The sequence below is a fragment of the Xenia sp. Carnegie-2017 genome, unplaced genomic scaffold, assembly GCF_021976095.1.
Source record: "Xenia sp. Carnegie-2017 unplaced genomic scaffold, XeniaSp_v1 HiC_scaffold_16, whole genome shotgun sequence".
NCBI classification, from domain to species: domain Eukaryota; kingdom Metazoa; phylum Cnidaria; class Anthozoa; order Malacalcyonacea; family Xeniidae; genus Xenia; species Xenia sp. Carnegie-2017.
This window is the reverse complement of record NW_025813469.1, coordinates 2,080,594-2,097,708: the sequence shown is the minus strand read 5'-3', so window position 1 is coordinate 2,097,708 and position 17,115 is coordinate 2,080,594. Positions and strand designations below refer to the sequence as shown.

Here is a 17,115-nt window from a genome sequence, read left to right as displayed (position 1 = left end):
TCGACTGTAAATATTAACATTCAAAGAAAGCATTTTTTGAAAAGGTAAAATCCTTGACTTCGGCTGTTCGGTGTTTGCAGATGGTCGGTCAATAAAAAATTGAAAATAACAATTTGTCATTGGCAAAATTTAATTTTAATCCCCCAACACAAAAACATGCACATTTAAAAGTATTTCGTTCTAACTAAATTAGAGAGTTCCTTCGCTCTCTAATTTAGGAAAGAAGCTCTTTGAAAAGTCGATGTATTCCAAAATAGAAATCTGCCACCTATTTTGGAATACTTTTCCAAAATTTCACACAGAGTACACTTGACAATCTTAGCAATTTGCTTGTAATTAAAATAAGGTTCTTCTTATGTAATATAAAATGTGTTTGAGACAGGACTAAAACCAAATGAAAATCAAGTATTCATTAAGTGTCTTCAACGAAAAAAATTTTATTATTCTTGGTCCAGTCTTTGCAGTAGCGTAACTGCTATAAGCTTTGGGTGGCCAGAGCCACGGGCACCCAAGTAATCAGCTTGCAGGAGGGCACCCTGAACGGTGCCACTTATGAAAATATAGATAAAAAAGTAGGTTCATATTTGGGAAAATAGTAGCCCTGGATATTTCTCATCGAAGATCATTTATGAATTCGTTTTCCTGGTAGTAAATTGAATACTCTAATTGGTATTTTTTGTAAGTAAATAGAAAACCAATAAATATTGTGTTATATTAACGATTTTTAAGAAAATGTTTATGTTGTCAGATTTTGGTGAACGGGTGGGGAGGGTAACCTCGTCCTTGAAGAACCACGGGCAGCATGGTTCAAACTTACACCACTGAGTCTTTGAGGTACTGTAGATAGGGGCTACGTAATAATGAATTATGTGACAATCAACAAAGTGAAGAAATTAGGTGAAAGGAATCACTCTCTGTGTTTTTCGCAAAATTACTAGTACTGATGGTACTAACGCTTGCTTGTGATAGTGAAAAAGGGAAACTAAATTATTCTATTGCTTGTTGGAATAACGACATTATTTTTACTTTTTACTCTCTTCTCTGGTGACTATGGTGATGTGCAATGGTTAAATTACTATATTCAAAATATAAGGCAATGTTTGTATGCGATGCAATGTTTCTTTTCTGAGAATTTTGTGGTTATTAATAGAAAACAAGGTAGGAAAAGTACCCTGCATGACTGATACATAACAATAACATTCCAATATTGAAGTTGGAATTACGAGATCAGTCGAATGGCGGGAAATTAAAATATATGAACAAAAACATGGCGACTGCATCAAGGAATTTCTACGAGTGATTTCGACCGATTTCTACATGTTTTCTGGCCACACTTCAATGAAAAACACTTAAAAACACTCCAATTGGTATTTTCGTCTATTTTGTATTAAAATAGAAGAAGAACATGCTCGGAAAAAGTAAGTCATCTTGTCTTCTGTACATTTAATAAACACTGAAACACAACAATTCGTTTCATAATTTCGTTATTACGCATGAACAAATTCATTTCACTTATCTATCGTTGGGAAGCACAAAGTTCTTCTAACTCACAAACGCGATATGTTGATAAAAATGGTGTATATTCAAATTGAAGGTTACATTGTGTTTTCTCTCTATATAATGGTTCACGGTTATTACATCGCGCACATGTGTAATTATTTAGAGGATACTCAGGAAATGGAATGCATGAAACAGAATTGAAAGCTTGGGAAAGCATGTTTGAGCGTAAACATCGACGTAAACCAAATAAAGTATGACAATTGTAATTTATGAAATCGGTTGGCAATGTACAAATTACAATGACATTGCCAAAACATAATCTTTACTTACCCTTATGTTTGTTTGTCAGGATGATGTAAACAATGCCTCTGATGAGATAAAAGGTATAACTGGTCTTGTTGATTATTTTATATGAAAAGTTATTTGATAATGAAAATGTCCTTCGAATGGTAATATTAACTGACTCCATGTTTAGTTCAATGTTTCGCTGTTTTTCAGAAACATATTTAAAATATAACCAACTGAGAAGATACACCAAAGTAAAAACTTGCAAAAGTGTTAAGGAAAACTCTAAGGTACGTGATATGACATTTTTGCAAGGAAACACTTAGAATCAACTTTCTGCTTTCATCGTCTTCAGAAGGGTATCGACGATGAGGTATTTGGTAAAAGCTTAAACAAAAGTAAGATTCCAAAGTCCAATTCTGAAACTGTCAAGATAAGAATATCACCAACAGATTGTAAACCAATCAAATTGCGGCATCCCCAAAGACCTGGAAAGCATTTTCCCAGCAAAAATAACCCACTGAATCATTCAAGTGAGAAGCAACAAGATGAACCAACCAATCGCAAGGTAGTAGGTTGTCGGAACTTTGTAAAAAAATAATAGATAATTGTAATTCGATACTCTGAACTTACGGAACAACGGAAATAGGAACTTATGAAAAACCTTTATTAGTTGACACACGTAAAAAGTCAGTCTTCTTCCATCGCTGGCTGTGAATGTAAAAGCTTGAAATGGTTATTTGTGATGTAGAATAGTCATATTGGAATAGTTAAGAGTAAAATTGAAAATTGTATACAGTCCCAAAAACGAATCGGCAGACGCATAACTGCTTTGTGTCAACGCACAAAGGATAAAAATGCTACATTGGTGTTGTAATGAAATTTGTACAGCGAAGGAGATGGGAAATTTTGATGTAATGTTCTTTGCTTTTAGAAAAATTATAATACCAACACTGGTGATGAAATCTTTTCTGGAAATGATGGAATTACACATGATGTCAGATTTTCTATTGCATCTGCTAGGTGAGTTCATTGTAATATGGTTAGTTGTTTGTATGTGAACTGATCAATACAACTGGACAATAGTAACTTTGAAATTTGTTTTAGAAAGAGAGCCTTACAAAACCTGGCATGATGTTGGGAAAAGCAACTCTTTTCAAACAAGTGAAACGACGGTCTGCCTTGGCTAGTGAGTGGTTAAATAGGAACCAATCAGAATTAGCTGCTGCTGCTCCTGTTGAAAATAACATCAACCATGTGAACAATGAGATCATCCATGTGAACAATGACATCAACCATGTGAACAATGACATCAACCATGTGAACAATGACATCAACCATGTGAAAATGACATCAACCATGTAACAATGACATCAACCATGTGAAAAATGACATCAATCATGTGAACAATGACTTCAACCATGTGAACAATGACATCAACCATGTGAACAATGACATCAACAATGTGAACAATGACTTCAACCATGTGAACAATGACAACAATGTGAACAATGAAAAGAACAAGAGAAGTCCCGAATCCATGGACATACCTCAGCATTGCAGTGCAGGGAATATTGTGGATTCTGTTTGTACTAATGGAAGTAGAAAGTTGAAATCTGATGGAGAAACGAAAGAAGAAGTGAAAGAGTTATTTAATCGAAAAAGAGAAGAAGTTTCTGAAAAATCCATGAAGAAAATGTTAGCTTCAGACAATTCTGTTATTTCTGCAAATGATTTCTGTGAAAAAGTGATTTCCAAAGACAGTATTGAAGAAGTTGAAACGATTGGGAAGATAGTGGAAGCTCAGAGCAGAGAAAGATATCATGTATTTCCATCATTATTTGATGTAAACATCTCTCGTAACAATTCTACCTGTTCTGAGCAGAAAAGATCACGAAGTGAATGCAGCACTTTGTGGTCTGATGTGGTACCCTCGAAAAAGCGGAGAATTTCTGCAAATGACTCTGATGTAGAGGACAGAAATATTGTTGATGAAGAAAACGAAAATATCCCATCAAACTCTCTTACTGATCCTGGTCAAGGAAACACTGCAAAGAAAAGGTAAATTATTTGAAGAAAGTTGATTTCGTTGAATGAATTAAGTTATTGATATCACCTTAGCATCATGTAGCCAAGCTTAGATCACATACACCATTGAAATTGCTGCCAGGTCATGACGTCACATAACCAGCTTGATGATTCAAGAGACATATCGACTCCATTGAAATTGTTGCCAGGTCATGACGTCACATAACCAGCTTGATGATTCAAGAGACGGGGAGGAATATTGATATATCGACAAGTTACATATACATATATCGACAACTTTTTTGCTTTTCAAGTCGTACTTTGTCAATTTGGGGATTTTTGTCCAAAACTACTATTTTCTCTCTGGTTGTTCTCAATCAAAACGACTTCAATATGTGTATGATGTTCGATAAAAAGTTCGTCTGTTTTTAAAATTATTTATTCTTTTCTTTATGTCTCAATAGTCCCTAAACTGACTTACGCATAAAAATAAGAAACGTGAACATATGCATGTCATAATCCATTGAAACCTTTCAAAAGAACTCGATAAAGCAAAATATGTATATATGAATACTCGCTCGATCTTAATAATGGAACTGGTTATACGTCGTTTCAGCCAAGTGTCACGTGTTGAGCGCGTGAACGTCTGTGTAATACTCTCCTTGAATGAACGACTAACTTCTATTTATACTCGCTAACCCCGTCAACAACAGCTGAATGCCATTGTAAAGCAATATCTATGTAAAACTGAACTCTCTTCGCAACTGGACTGTATCATTTCTTCTCCACTACCGATTGTCTAGATCGTCCGGGTTAGTGAGTGAAAATTTCCGCGCCATCAACTTGAAGGTTCGTCGCTTCAGCCGTCGTAGCCATGGCGTCAACTACGCTGCGTACAAACGTAGGATGTGGAAGCAGAAGCAACAGGCGAACGAGAAAGCCGACGGTGCTAAGAAAGAGCAGTGGAAAAAAAGAAAAGGTGTCAGCGGTAACAATGGTAACAGACGTATCAGTAGTTCAACAATAACGACAACGTGTTTCAAATGTGGTGAGGATGGACATTGGGTGAAAGATTGCCCTCGAAAAAAGTCGTCTACCGCACAAACTTCTTCTCAAAAGTAAGCATTGCTGTTTTAGATTGAGATCATTTGCTGTGCGTTGGATTTTGTGTTAATGCCGATTTGAACATGAACCGATCATAGAGGTTTTTGCCAACGCTTGCATCATGAGCTAGATTAAAGTACTGGGTCAGAGTTTGGTCTTTTGAATCGAAACTTATTTAACCTTCAGATGCTTTATTATCTCCAAACCCTAAGTTCTTCAATTTTACGCCTGAATTACATTTGGTGTTTCATTATCGTTCCGTAATCACTGATTTAGTTGGTCTGAGCCTGCGAAGCCTCCTGCTGACCTTGAAATTGACGATGAACAATGGGAACGAACTGAAGAGAAGTTGAAAGATCTTAGATTAGATCGCTTACACAGACCTCATGAGACAATTGTCCAAACTCCTCAAGCTATCGAGCCTCTCTATCAACCACTGGATGGTCATCCAATTGGTAGGTACATAAACAGCCTGCTCTACGTCACTCAATGGATGTATTTACAGGAAAGTGTCTGTGTTTTACCTAGATACTCCTCAAGAGGTATATGACGCCTTAAGAAAATTGGGATTTGAATCGTTCCGATGTGGTCAAGAGGAAGCCATAATGCAAATCTTATGTGGTAAATATTAGTATAATTTATTTACTTCTTCATACATATTTGGTATAATGGCCAGCATATTTTAGATGTCATCGATGTATTCTCGTCATCACTAGGTTTGTCGACTTTGGTAGTGTTGTCGACTGGGGCAGGTAAATCGTTGTGCTACCAACTTCCGGCGTACATGTACAGCAAACGATCGCCTTGTATTACGTTGGTCATTTCTCCTCTTGTTTCGCTTATGGAAGATCAGGTAAGAACGTGGAAACGTATATTGTCGATGGTTTTATGTTTGAGTGTATGTCATCATAATATTTTAACTGCTCATACTTTCTGATTTACTAAGAGAGTGGGGAGAGGCGGTGTGGTCATATATGCAAACTTTTAGTAGATTTGGTCTGAAGAGGTTTGACTCTCCCGCCTGCTATGTATGATTGCATAATTCAGAACAGGGGAAGTGTTTAAGCTCATTCGACCAGATCTGGTAGAAAATTGCCTATACAGTCATATTGGATATAGGTCTATCGTTAGCAAAAGGTTATTGGGATGTACATCGAAAGAAAGAAGATACAAAGCTCTTGCATATTGATGATTGTTAGCAACACGTTTTTTGTTGTTTTTGAAGGTCACCGCTTATTTACCTCAGTCTTATATAAATGCTCTCTTTCAAATTGACTATCGTCGGAGTTCACGTTAAAAGTGGACGTGAAATAATCTGTTGTAGGCTTGTAGCATCGTAGATTGACCACATGCGCGTGGTAATTGTGCATTAAACTGAGCTGTTGTTGTATTTCTAAGGTGGTTGGCTTACCTTTTGGATTGAATGGTGTAAGTCTAAACACTAACATGACAAAACAACAGCGTCAAAAAGCTGTACTTCAAATAAGCTCTGGTAAAGCGGCCGTCGTCTTGGTGTCTCCCGAGGCTTTGGTTGGTGCAAGTTCCGGTGTCGGGTGTCTTCCCCATCCTTCTAAATTACCTCCAATCTCCTTCGCATGTATCGATGAAGCGCATTGTGTATCTGAATGGTCTCACAATTTTAGACCATCTTATCTTCGCGTTTGCAAGGTAATTATGTCGTGTTTGTCGAGTGGTCTCTTTAGAGCTGCGCCGTTCTAGAATTTTATCTCCGTTTTGGTTCAATTCATTACATTACGATTGTGCAGTTATAAGCTACTACCTGTACTTCCATAAATCCATTTAGTCAATATCTATCCAAAATGAATTAAATTTTCATCACAATAGTCTTGAAATTAGGGTTCAGCATAGACTATACAAATGCCATGCCTTATGAAATGTTATCATTGTAAAAACTCTGAGACATCTGAGATATGAGATAATCCTTGAATGAGATAACCCTTGAATGAGATAATCCTTGAATGAGATAACCCTTGTTTGCTATGTATGGTTTACACATTATGCGTTAAGTAGTAAATGAGAGACTTAAATCGTGACTAAAAACCCGTTTTCGGTCCATGCTTCCCGATACCCTCTTAAGCGTAAGGCACTAGAACACCGCATTTTAACGTTTCGGTAGGAGATTTCGGCCCCTCCACGCTATCCTCCTTGGGAGATGCCGATAGCAAGCTACCGCCCATCAGACCCCGAGATCACCTGGGATAGGCTTTGCTCGGTCGCGGTGAGTGCGGTCGCCACCGAAGTGTGGGCCCGTAAGCCACTGCATACTACATCGTACCCAGCTTCCACTGCTAGTTGACATCTACTATATGAAGTTTAGATTTATATATATGTATACATAAATTCAAAGGCTTACGAAAGTTGTGGTATTATTAAAGTCACTACTGCGCATGCTCAAATTATTTCTTTGATAATTTGAGACTAAATGAGCTAATTCCACAAACGTAGTACAAGTACATATAGTTAGTCGTTGCCAAGACGATGAACAATCGATAGTTTGAGGGGGCAGCGCATGCTCGAGCGCATGCGCAGATTAATTCTTTAATAATTGGTGATTAAGCAAACTATTTACTCCAAAGTTGGTGCTAATAGATCTGCTAGCAGATCAAAGTTGGTCTTAGTTGGTCGTTTCCATGACAATGAACTCTAACTTTCTGTTGAGCTCACTGCGCATGCTCGGAATGATTTTAACAATTTGTGACTAAGCGAGCTATTTACTTTGAATGTAGTGCAAGTAGATACAGTTGGTCGTTGCCAAGGCTATGACGAATAGACAGCACATGCTCCAGTGAAACAGTTGGTTGAACTGGAATAGTTGGTCAAGTGTAATGCGCATGCTCAGATGATTTTTCTATTAGTTGCATACCGAGTGAGCTAGTTACTCCCTTAAGTCAGTCGAGTGCACTTCAGCTTGTTTCAATGAATGTATTATTAGTTGAATGCAGTTATTGTTTATTATTTTATGTACTGCAGGTACTACGTGAACGTTTTGGCGTGCAATGCTTTCTGGGCCTGACGGCAACTGCAACGAGATCTACTGCTCTATCCGTTTGTGAACACCTGGGGATAAATCATCGACCGGAAGGCATCGTCAGAGGAGCTACCATACCTGATAACCTTCATCTTTCCGTTTCGTGCGATTTTAACAGAGATAGGGTTGGTAAAAAATCACAAATCAGTTTTGATAATGAGTCGATTTTTCATCCCATAATTCGTAGGTATTGTGAAGGATTTATTTGCAAATTAAAATAAGCACGTTTTTAGTGGCGAAACATTTATGTATAGGATCGCTATGGTAAAAATATATTTGTACTCAATGGATTTTTCTGTTGTGCTTGTCCCCAGGCCATCCTTGAACTCCTTCAAGGCTCTCGCTTCAAAGATTGTGATTCCATCATCATATATTGTACACGTCGCGAACAGACCGATCGACTGGCGACCTATCTCAGAACGTGTCTGCAGAAGAATCCTATGAATACAAGCAGTTGTATGACGGAGACAAATGACACGGAGGATGACCAGAAAAGTCGTGGAAAAAATCGTGGGGGAATGAGAAGGTAGGATGGGTTAGAAACCTTGTTAGCTGTTATGGTATTTAGGATTGTAGGGTGTCATTAAGTAAAGAATGACTTTCTGTAAGGTTGGCAGCGGTAGTTAGAGTGAGGGTGTCGGAATGACTTTCTGTTTTGCAGCTGTTTGGTTTTATTTTGACATTAATGAATCTTTCTGGAGATGCGGAGGATTTACTGTGTGTATTATTTGAATGAATCTTTGTTGGAGATGTAGGAGGATTTACTGTGTCATTATAAGAATGAATCTTTGCAGATGCGGAGGATTGTACTGTGTCATTATTTGAATGAATCTTTGTTGGAGATGCGGAGGATTTACTGTGTTATATTTGCATGAATCTTTGTTGGAGATGCGTTAGGATTTACTGTGTTATTTTGCATGACTTTCTGTTGGTTGCAGCGTTAGGAGTTACTGTGTTATATTTGCATGAATCTTTCCTGGAGATGCGGAGGATTTACTGTGTTATATTTGCATGAATCTTTCCTGGAGATGCGGAGGATTTACTGTGTTATATTTGAATGACTTTCTGTTTGGCAGCTGATGGTAGTTAGGATTGTAGGGTGTCATTATTTGCATGAATCTTTCCTGGAGATGCGGAGGATTTACTGTGTTATATTGCTTTTTTGTTATTGGTATTTTAGCTGATTTTTCCTCATGTCCCGGCATTTTCCAATGATGACGTTTTTATCGAAATTCTATTTTGATCTCATTGGAATTTATAATTCAATTTATGGTAGTTAATTGTACATTAGTAAAGAATTTTAAGCAGTTTTGGTAGTTGATTGTTGTCCGTGCTGTTTTATAAATTGAACCACCGTGCTATTGTTATAAATTGAACCACCGTGCATTGTTATAAATTGAACCACCGTGTATTGTTAGAAATTGAACCACCGTTATGTCTATTTGTTATTAAATAGAATGACTTTCTGTTGTTATGTTATGGTAGTTAGGATTGTAGGGTGTCATTAAGTTGAATGACTCTATTGTCAGATGATTGCGAATTGCTTTTATTGTAGAAATTTGTTTTATTTTTGCGAATATTGCATGCGGAATTTACTGTGTTATATTTATGAACCTGAGATGCTATTGTTATAAATTGAACTTTCCGTGCTATTGTTATAAATTGAACCACCGTGCTATTGTTATAAATTGAACCACCGTGCTATTGTTATATATTGAACCACCGTGCTATTGTTATAAATTGAACCACCGTGCTATTGTTATAAATTGAACCACCGTGCTATTGTTATAAATTGTTAACCATTTTGCTATTTTATAAATAGAACCAATGTGCTATTGTTATAAATTTCTATTTTGCTATTGTTATAAATTGAACCACCGTGCTATTGTTATAAATTGAACCACCGTGCTATTGTTATAAATTGAACCACCGTGCTATTGTTATAAATTGAACCAAACAGTTCATATCAAATTTTAATGTGCATATATGGTATATAGCTCTCATAATAAATTCGTTACTTCGTCTCAGCGAGATCTCTTCACTTGAGGCTTTGTCCGTCTTTAGGAAATCTTCAAAATCAAGCCGCAGCATCGATTCATCGTGGCAAGCGGAATGCTATCATGCCGGTCTATCGGCTGCACAACGTAAGAAAGTGCAAAAAAATTTATGGCTGGTGACATACGTATTGTTGTCGCGACAGTTGCCTTTGGCATGGGCTTAGACAAGCCTGATGTTCGCGCTGTCCTTCATTACAACATGCCTAAAAGTTTCGAAAGTTATGTTCAAGAAATTGGTCGTGCGGGACGCGATGGTTTGCCCTCTCATTGTCATGTATTTGTTGATCCCGAGGTAAGAGTTGATTTAGAAAAAGAGAGGTCACTCAATATGTCATGCAGCTACGTTAATATACCAGACACCTTTGCTACGTCACTTAATACGTCACACAACTACGTCACTAATGAGGGTTTTTGGCTATGTAGGGTAAAGATGTCCGTGAGCTACGACGTCATGCGCACGCAAGCACTGTTGACAGAAATGTTGTCAAGAAGTTGGTGCATCAAATCTTTCCGAAATGCGACTGTAGAACGCTTCGTTCTCAAATGGAGGAAAGGAGGAAACAAGTTTTAAAGAATGATATATCGCTTGTAAGTTGTAGCAGCCTGGGTTCTAATACGAAGACGACTTTTAATAGTACCGATGACAATTGTAAAGATTTGGTGTATGATGATGGTCATGTGTATGAATTTGAGCACGAAGTTGTTGCAAAGAAAGTTTTCAAAGATAATACGATTACTGACTGCACAAATGGCATGACGGTATTTGAAAACAATGATAGGTTTATCGACAGCCATGACGTCTTAGGAGATAACGTGATGTTGATAGATGAAGACGATGTTGCAGAACACGCCACAAATAAAGATATTAATATTAACAATCGCGGCGTCACTGGTGACGAGGCTGTCGGGACACGTGATTGTGGCGGTCACGAGGTTGTTATACCAATTGATAAAGTCGTACAGCAATTGGACATGAAGGAAGAAGCTATTAACAATAGTGACGTCACTGGTGACGAGGCTGTCGAGACACGTGATTGTGGCGGTCACGAGGTTGTTATACCAATTGATAAAGTCGTGCAGCAATTGGACATGGCGGTCACACGACACGTGATTGTGGCGGTCACGAGGTTGCTATACCAATTGATAAAGTCGTGCAGCAATTGGACATGAAGGAAGAAGCGATTGAAACGTTGCTGTGCTACCTTGAGTTACATCCGAAACGTTGGATTCAAATTCTAAAATCCATACGAGCTACCTGCACTCTCAAGTTCTACGGTGGCCCCGCACATCTTTATTACGTCACACAACGTGTTCCCATTGTAGCTGCTGCTGTGGCATTTGCGCGCAAGCGTGGCGAGTTCAAAGTTAAAACAAGCACATTGACGTTTCCAGTCGTAAAAATTATTGACGAAATGGGTTGGGATTTGGAGCCAGTAAGACGTGAATTGTACGGCCTTCAATGGAACGAAGGTCTAAGATTACCTGGGGAAACCGGTTTGTCAACCGGACATTCCGGTATCGTTGTTGAATTTTCTGATTTAGCATTCCACGTCGAAGCCCCCGGAGATTTAAAAGGCGAAGAAATAGATGAAGTAAGCATGTTGCTATTGTATAACTTTAGTGGAATTATTGAAAAAGATTCTTCATTTAGGTACGATGTTATTTCCTGTCACTCCATCCCCTCTCCGTCACCCCGCCTTCCGTCACTATCCCCCCTTCCGTCACCTCATCTCCTCTCCGTCACCCCACCTTCCGTCACTACCCTCTCCGTCACCCCACCTTCCGTCACTCCATCTCCTCTCCGTCACCCCACCTTCCGTCACTCCCTCCTCTCCTAATATTGAAAAATGTAATATTTTTCTTCTAACTTTTCTATATAGGTATGTGATTTTCTCGAAGATCGTATGATCGCCCAGGAACGTAGTCAACTTGGCCAGCTTCACAAGGTATGGTCGACATTCAAAGCAATGGCTCATACGAATTGCTGGCAAAGTGCTGAAGAATGCGACAAAGTAATGGATGACCACTTAAAGTGTGTACTAACCAAATACTTTGAGAGTAAAAATGATGCCACAAAGACAGAACTTGAATTGCTTTCCACGGCCCGGAAAAACTCCACATTTCTCGAAAATGTGATTCCGGCCGAGGACCCAGTGAATTGGGACATGGTTGCCAGGGATATTCGCTCCTTCATAACAAGTCACAGTGATTTAGAGCTCAGTGGGCGAGCGATCGCGCGTGTGTTTCATGGGATAGATAGTCCGTGTTTCCCTGTCTCGGTGTGGGGTAGAGAACGAAGGTACTGGAGACGACATTTGGATGTAGACTTCAATAAACTACGCAGGTATGCCACTCAAGAACTAGTCAAGTTTAGGTAGCGTTGTCAAAATAGGTTACGTTATAAATAGTTATGTTTGCTAAGTTTTATTTTCGCCACGAAACAAGCAATCTTGTGTAATGTGTGAATAATTAGGATATTCGGGTGAAAATCTTTCAGTTTTTCTTACTTAAACTGTTTACGACATGAAATTTTACCACGAATTTGCTTGTGTAATGCAAAGAACTTATTTGATGACTTTATAACCTTTTCAGTAGAATTGAATTGTTTCTAGATGTTTCTAGAGGTATTCATACTTCGTTCATTATGAAAATAAAATCTTTGTGACACCACAGAGCATAATGGCATTTCAATAATCAACAATTTTCAACATCGTTAGAATGTTTTATGCACAATTATTACAGCTTAATTCGAATAGATGTGTAGATGAATATTTCTAAATGTGCCTAATTGATCTATTTAATGCTGGCTGTCGAAAAAAAATTACTACTTACCAATACTAATTTTGCAACATGATGTCTAACAATATCATTTGCGTAGAGAAGAAAACGTTACATATCTCCAAAAAGAAATAAAATAACACATTTCTAATGAAGAAGTTGTTGAGTCGTTTTAAATTTTCTTCACAATGCAATTGCGAAAAGATTAATGGTAAAAATTTGGTGTCATAAACACTTAAAAAAACAACAATTCACACCGTAATCATGGACAGATATTTTTAAAAAGTGATCGATGCGTTATCTTTCAGCCTTTTAATTGTAAGTTTCTATTTATCACAAATATCATTACTACTAGCATAATTAAATAGATATAAACATATAATTTAGCATAAATAAATAGATATAAACTTATAATTTAGCATAAATAAATAATATAAACATATAATTTAGCATAAATAAATAGATGTAAACTTATAATTTAGCATAAATAAATAATATAAGCATATAATTTAGCATAACTAAATCGATATAAACATATAATTTAGCATAAAGACCGCGTTGACTTATAAAGAAACGCAAGTGACGTTGTGCATACGTAAAATTAAACCCTCTACAAAGTTATGTTCAGCAAAAGATTTTATATCTTTGCCCTCGAATACAGTTATTGGGCACGCAGTTCGTATCGTGCTTTCTGATATTTCCACCGTGGACGGCCGTGTTTTGTTGAAATTTATCTAAGATGAAGTAATCTGTTGTCAACTTGTTTAATTCATATTTGCATCATTGGCGCTGCTCATCAAGCAGTGCGTACCTTGATTCCATATGCGTTTGGATTTTTTGATAAAATCTGACATCGCTGAATATTTACGATTGCACCAGCTTCAATAGTCACGGCTGCAAACTTCCACGAAGAAAAAAATGCAAAAAAATATATCAAGCTTTTCATCAATAGCAGGGGCCGGTTGCACGAAGCCTGGATAGCGTTATCCATTGGACGGCACATATTTTCAAGTTTGTAAAAAAGGTGTTGTATTTTTCTTACGACAAAGAAATTTCATAATCTTCAAAACATTTTATTTCAGTGATTGATTGCTCAGTTCGAATATTATCTTTTTTGCGTTTTAATAGGTTTCATAAAAGTTTCAAAAAATTGCTCTTCAGGCTTCGTGCAACAGGCCCCTGATATAGAACTCAAAAAAGTGGATAAACATCACATTTAATTTATATAAAATTACTTAAACTGGGGAACTTCAGAAGTACTTTATTCCCTTTTTAAGCTGTGATATTATTGATCAGATAGACATTCAAAGTGCTATCTTTTGGAGAAAGTAAATTTATATTTACCATTGCTACAGCTACCTACCGTCGCATGATCAATTTTACACTTTTCCATAGTCAAATGAGCGCCTTCCTTGACTACAATTCCTGTGTTGTAGGTGCCCTGCAGCTCGCAATCTTTAAGTAAAGCCCGTCCGCTCTTCACTACCAAAATTGCTGCGTTTGAACCCGAAAACTGCAACTTGATGCTTTCTATTTTCATTGAAGCCGCTTTCGTTGTAAGGAAATCCTTCTCTTCTTCCTCGCTTTCCACTAGATAGAACAAGGAATGACCGGCAAAATCACATGGAATTGTGATGATTTTGCAGTAGTAGGTACGTCACTATCCTCTTTGGTTTCTTTAATTCTTTTGTCTTATGTACAGCACATTAAGTGTTAAATATACTGCAAATTGTGACCGTAGAACATATAAATTTCCATGGAAAATCATCTTAAAAACTCACGATCAAAACTCGTGCATTAACCGATCAATACAAATCTTACATTAAGTACAAAAAAAGTCTTACATATGACGTGGCCATTCCCGGACATGCAAAGGGAGTGATCAAATACAATTGCACCAACACCATAGCAACCATCATATATAAGTAAGCTATCTTCCCTAATCGAACATTCAATGGCTTTTCTATCGTCCTGTAGTGTTCGATAATGGCATCATCTGCAACATATAATCATATAAAGAACTAAGACACTCCGTTCGCAGACGACACCTATCAAATGTGTTTATTCTTGTACAAGTAAAATGGAGATTTGTACTGTGTTTGTACCTGGTAAGGTTTTCGTCATCTTTGCCGTTAATTGTTCGGTAATGAGCATCGTCACTGGCGACGTTCGTTTGTTTTTCCTTCCTTGTAAGTTATTATTAAAAGCTACCGTGTAAAGGAGTTCCCTGATAATGTAAAAACATACTTTTTCTCAGTTGTTAAATACTTGACCGATCAAGAACACGAAAAAACTGATGCGCATTGCGTACAGCTTTAAACTTTACGTTGTAAAAGACACAACGTGTATACAGTTTAACGAACAAGAAGTATGACATGTAAACCTCATTTTCGGATCTTCCAACGCCTGCAATGATTTTGCTATGGTGTCCAGCTCTTCGGTTTTCTGAGCCAATGTATAAACATCCGACGAGTCCAGCTCTTCTTCCGAGTCGCTCGCCGACATGTTATTACGCAGCACTTTCAAGCCCATCGCTTCTTGTTTGTACAGAGCTATAATGTCTTGAGAAGAGAAATTTAAATACCCTTTTTGAGGCTTGTTCATGAAACAATTTGAGTTATTGTCGTACAAGCATATTTCAATTTTCAAAGACACTTCTCCTTCATTAGAGATCCTTACCAGCAAGGGCTTAAACACCTATACACCCTAGTTTTCTCAAATAGCGGAGCAAAGCTTACCCCAATAATGTCTGATGAATTCCGTTGATAAATTGTGTTCTTTTATGTCGTAATAAAGTCGAAGTCTGTTGTGTAAATGACGGGTCGTGTAGGTGTAGTTTTCATCGTCTCCCAAATCCCAATCACGCCAAATATTTTCAAAGAAAAATCTAATTTAACAAAAGGTCAGAGTCAACATGCATTTACCAAAATAGTGTAGATTGTGAATGGTCGATGAGATATAAATTTGAATTCGAATTTTTTTGTTGTTTGCACAGCCTATTCCGTCCATGTACAATATGAGAAAATGTGAGGATTGCAAGTGGGGGATATCGTGGGTCTTTTTACCATGTCCCTACTTAATATACAATGTTCACGTTGTTCCCATCCTTAATCACTAAACATACTTCACATGCTCGAGGGCCATTGCTGTTTCATCCAAGTCTCCAGTCTCGTCATACACAGGTGATAGCTCATTCAATGGAATGCAATTCTGTTTGCCTTTGATCATTGCCTGTGCCTTTTGGTAGGAGATTGGTACGTTGGAGGTGACTGGTATCCATAAACTGACTTCTGATGTGAGATTTTCTGGTATAACATTGACGACCTACGATTTGAAAGGTCGGCCACACTAACACTAATCATTTACAGTACTGAAGATAGAATAATAAATGTCTTCTTGCAGTGATCGCCATAACCTGCAAACTACACATAAGCTGCCTGTCGAATCATATCATAAAACTACCAATATGTCTACCATAAAGTAAATGGTTTGAACCCGGGAGTATTGTTACATGTTTGTAAATGTAGATCGTCCAGGTTGGTATAGTCCCGAGAAGGACTGTTTTTGTTATTGTTGACTGACGTTTCGACAACCTTAGCGGTCAAAAATGACTATGATGACTCTCAAGATGACTACCGCTAAGGTTGTCGAAACGTCAGTCAACAACAACAAAAACAGTCCTTCTCAGGACTATACCAACCTGGACGATCTACATTTACAAACAAATATGTCTACCATCTTACCTGAACCAAAATATCCAAAGCCTCGTTCGTATGAGGTATGACCGTGCTCCAAATAGCTTTCCACGCACATTTTTTGACATTTGTCTTTACATACTCGGCGATCTTACTCTTTACCTCACTGGCTTTACAATCCTTTAAAATTTTGTTGCAATAAACGGAAAATCGTTCGTCATAGGTTAAGTTTGACGTCTGAAATATCATTGGCATGTGGTACATGGTAAATAGTGGTTGAGCTGCTTTATTTTCTAAAGTCTTACTTCGCTTGAAGTTGTGAGAATGTTGTCGATTGTACTTGTCCAATTTATTTACATTATTGGGAATAATGTTTACCTTCATGACCAAGAGGTTTTGATTGGTCCAAACACAATGAATTACAATACGCTACATGACCAAGAGGTTTTGATTGGTCCAAACACAATGAATTACAATACGCTACATAACCAAGAGTTTTTGATTTGTCCAAGCACAATGAATTGCAATACGCCATAGAAATGAGAAATGCAAAGGATTCTTCGTCTCTATTGTTTGATTCACATTGATGTCAATTACAATACGCCATAGAAATGAGAAA

At 37.5% G+C, this 17,115-nt stretch overlaps 2 protein-coding genes across 2 annotated transcripts; one reads left to right on the top strand and one right to left on the bottom strand.

Moving 5' to 3' along the window:
• Nucleotides 1-209: 209 nt before the first annotated feature.
• LOC124437152 (SHC SH2 domain-binding protein 1 homolog B-like) lies at nt 210-17,069 on the bottom strand. Its single transcript, XM_046987161.1, has 6 exons — nt 16,545-17,069; nt 15,926-16,125; nt 15,540-15,688; nt 15,185-15,362; nt 14,962-15,028; nt 210-308 (listed from the first exon to the last, which is right to left on the bottom strand). The coding sequence occupies exons 1-6, from the start codon at nt 16,878-16,880 to the stop codon at nt 210-212; spliced, it is 1,029 nt and encodes a 342-aa protein (XP_046843117.1). The 5' UTR covers nt 16,881-17,069.
• LOC124437046 (ATP-dependent DNA helicase Q4-like) lies at nt 1,114-12,956 on the top strand. Its single transcript, XM_046987058.1, is given in 19 exon segments — nt 1,114-1,418; nt 1,664-1,751; nt 1,850-1,883; nt 1,999-2,075; nt 2,141-2,353; nt 2,720-2,812; nt 2,893-3,846; nt 4,617-4,931; nt 5,194-5,372; nt 5,446-5,538; nt 5,634-5,770; nt 6,316-6,585; nt 7,909-8,091; nt 8,281-8,492; nt 10,031-10,125; nt 10,128-10,315; nt 10,447-11,073; nt 11,151-11,615; nt 11,904-12,956. Coding segments are annotated over 13 exon segments (3,783 nt in total). The 5' UTR covers nt 1,114-1,418; nt 1,664-1,751; nt 1,850-1,883; nt 1,999-2,075; nt 2,141-2,353; nt 2,720-2,812; nt 2,893-3,325; the 3' UTR covers nt 12,402-12,956.
• Nucleotides 17,070-17,115: the final 46 nt, after the last annotated feature.

Bases quoted from the DNA above. Each gene is read 5' to 3' on its own strand.
- LOC124437152 (XM_046987161.1), bottom strand. From the start codon at position 16,880: ATGAAGGTAAACATTATTCCCAATAATGTAAATAAATTGGACAAGTAC. The intron at 16,126-16,544 runs GTAAGATGGTAG...TTCAAATCGTAG, and splicing joins CTTTGGATATTTTGGTTCAG to GTCGTCAATGTTATACCAGA. The intron at 309-14,961 runs GTGACGATGCTC...AAGATTGTCAAG, and splicing joins AAAACAAACGAACGTCGCCA to TGTACTCTGTGTGAAATTTT.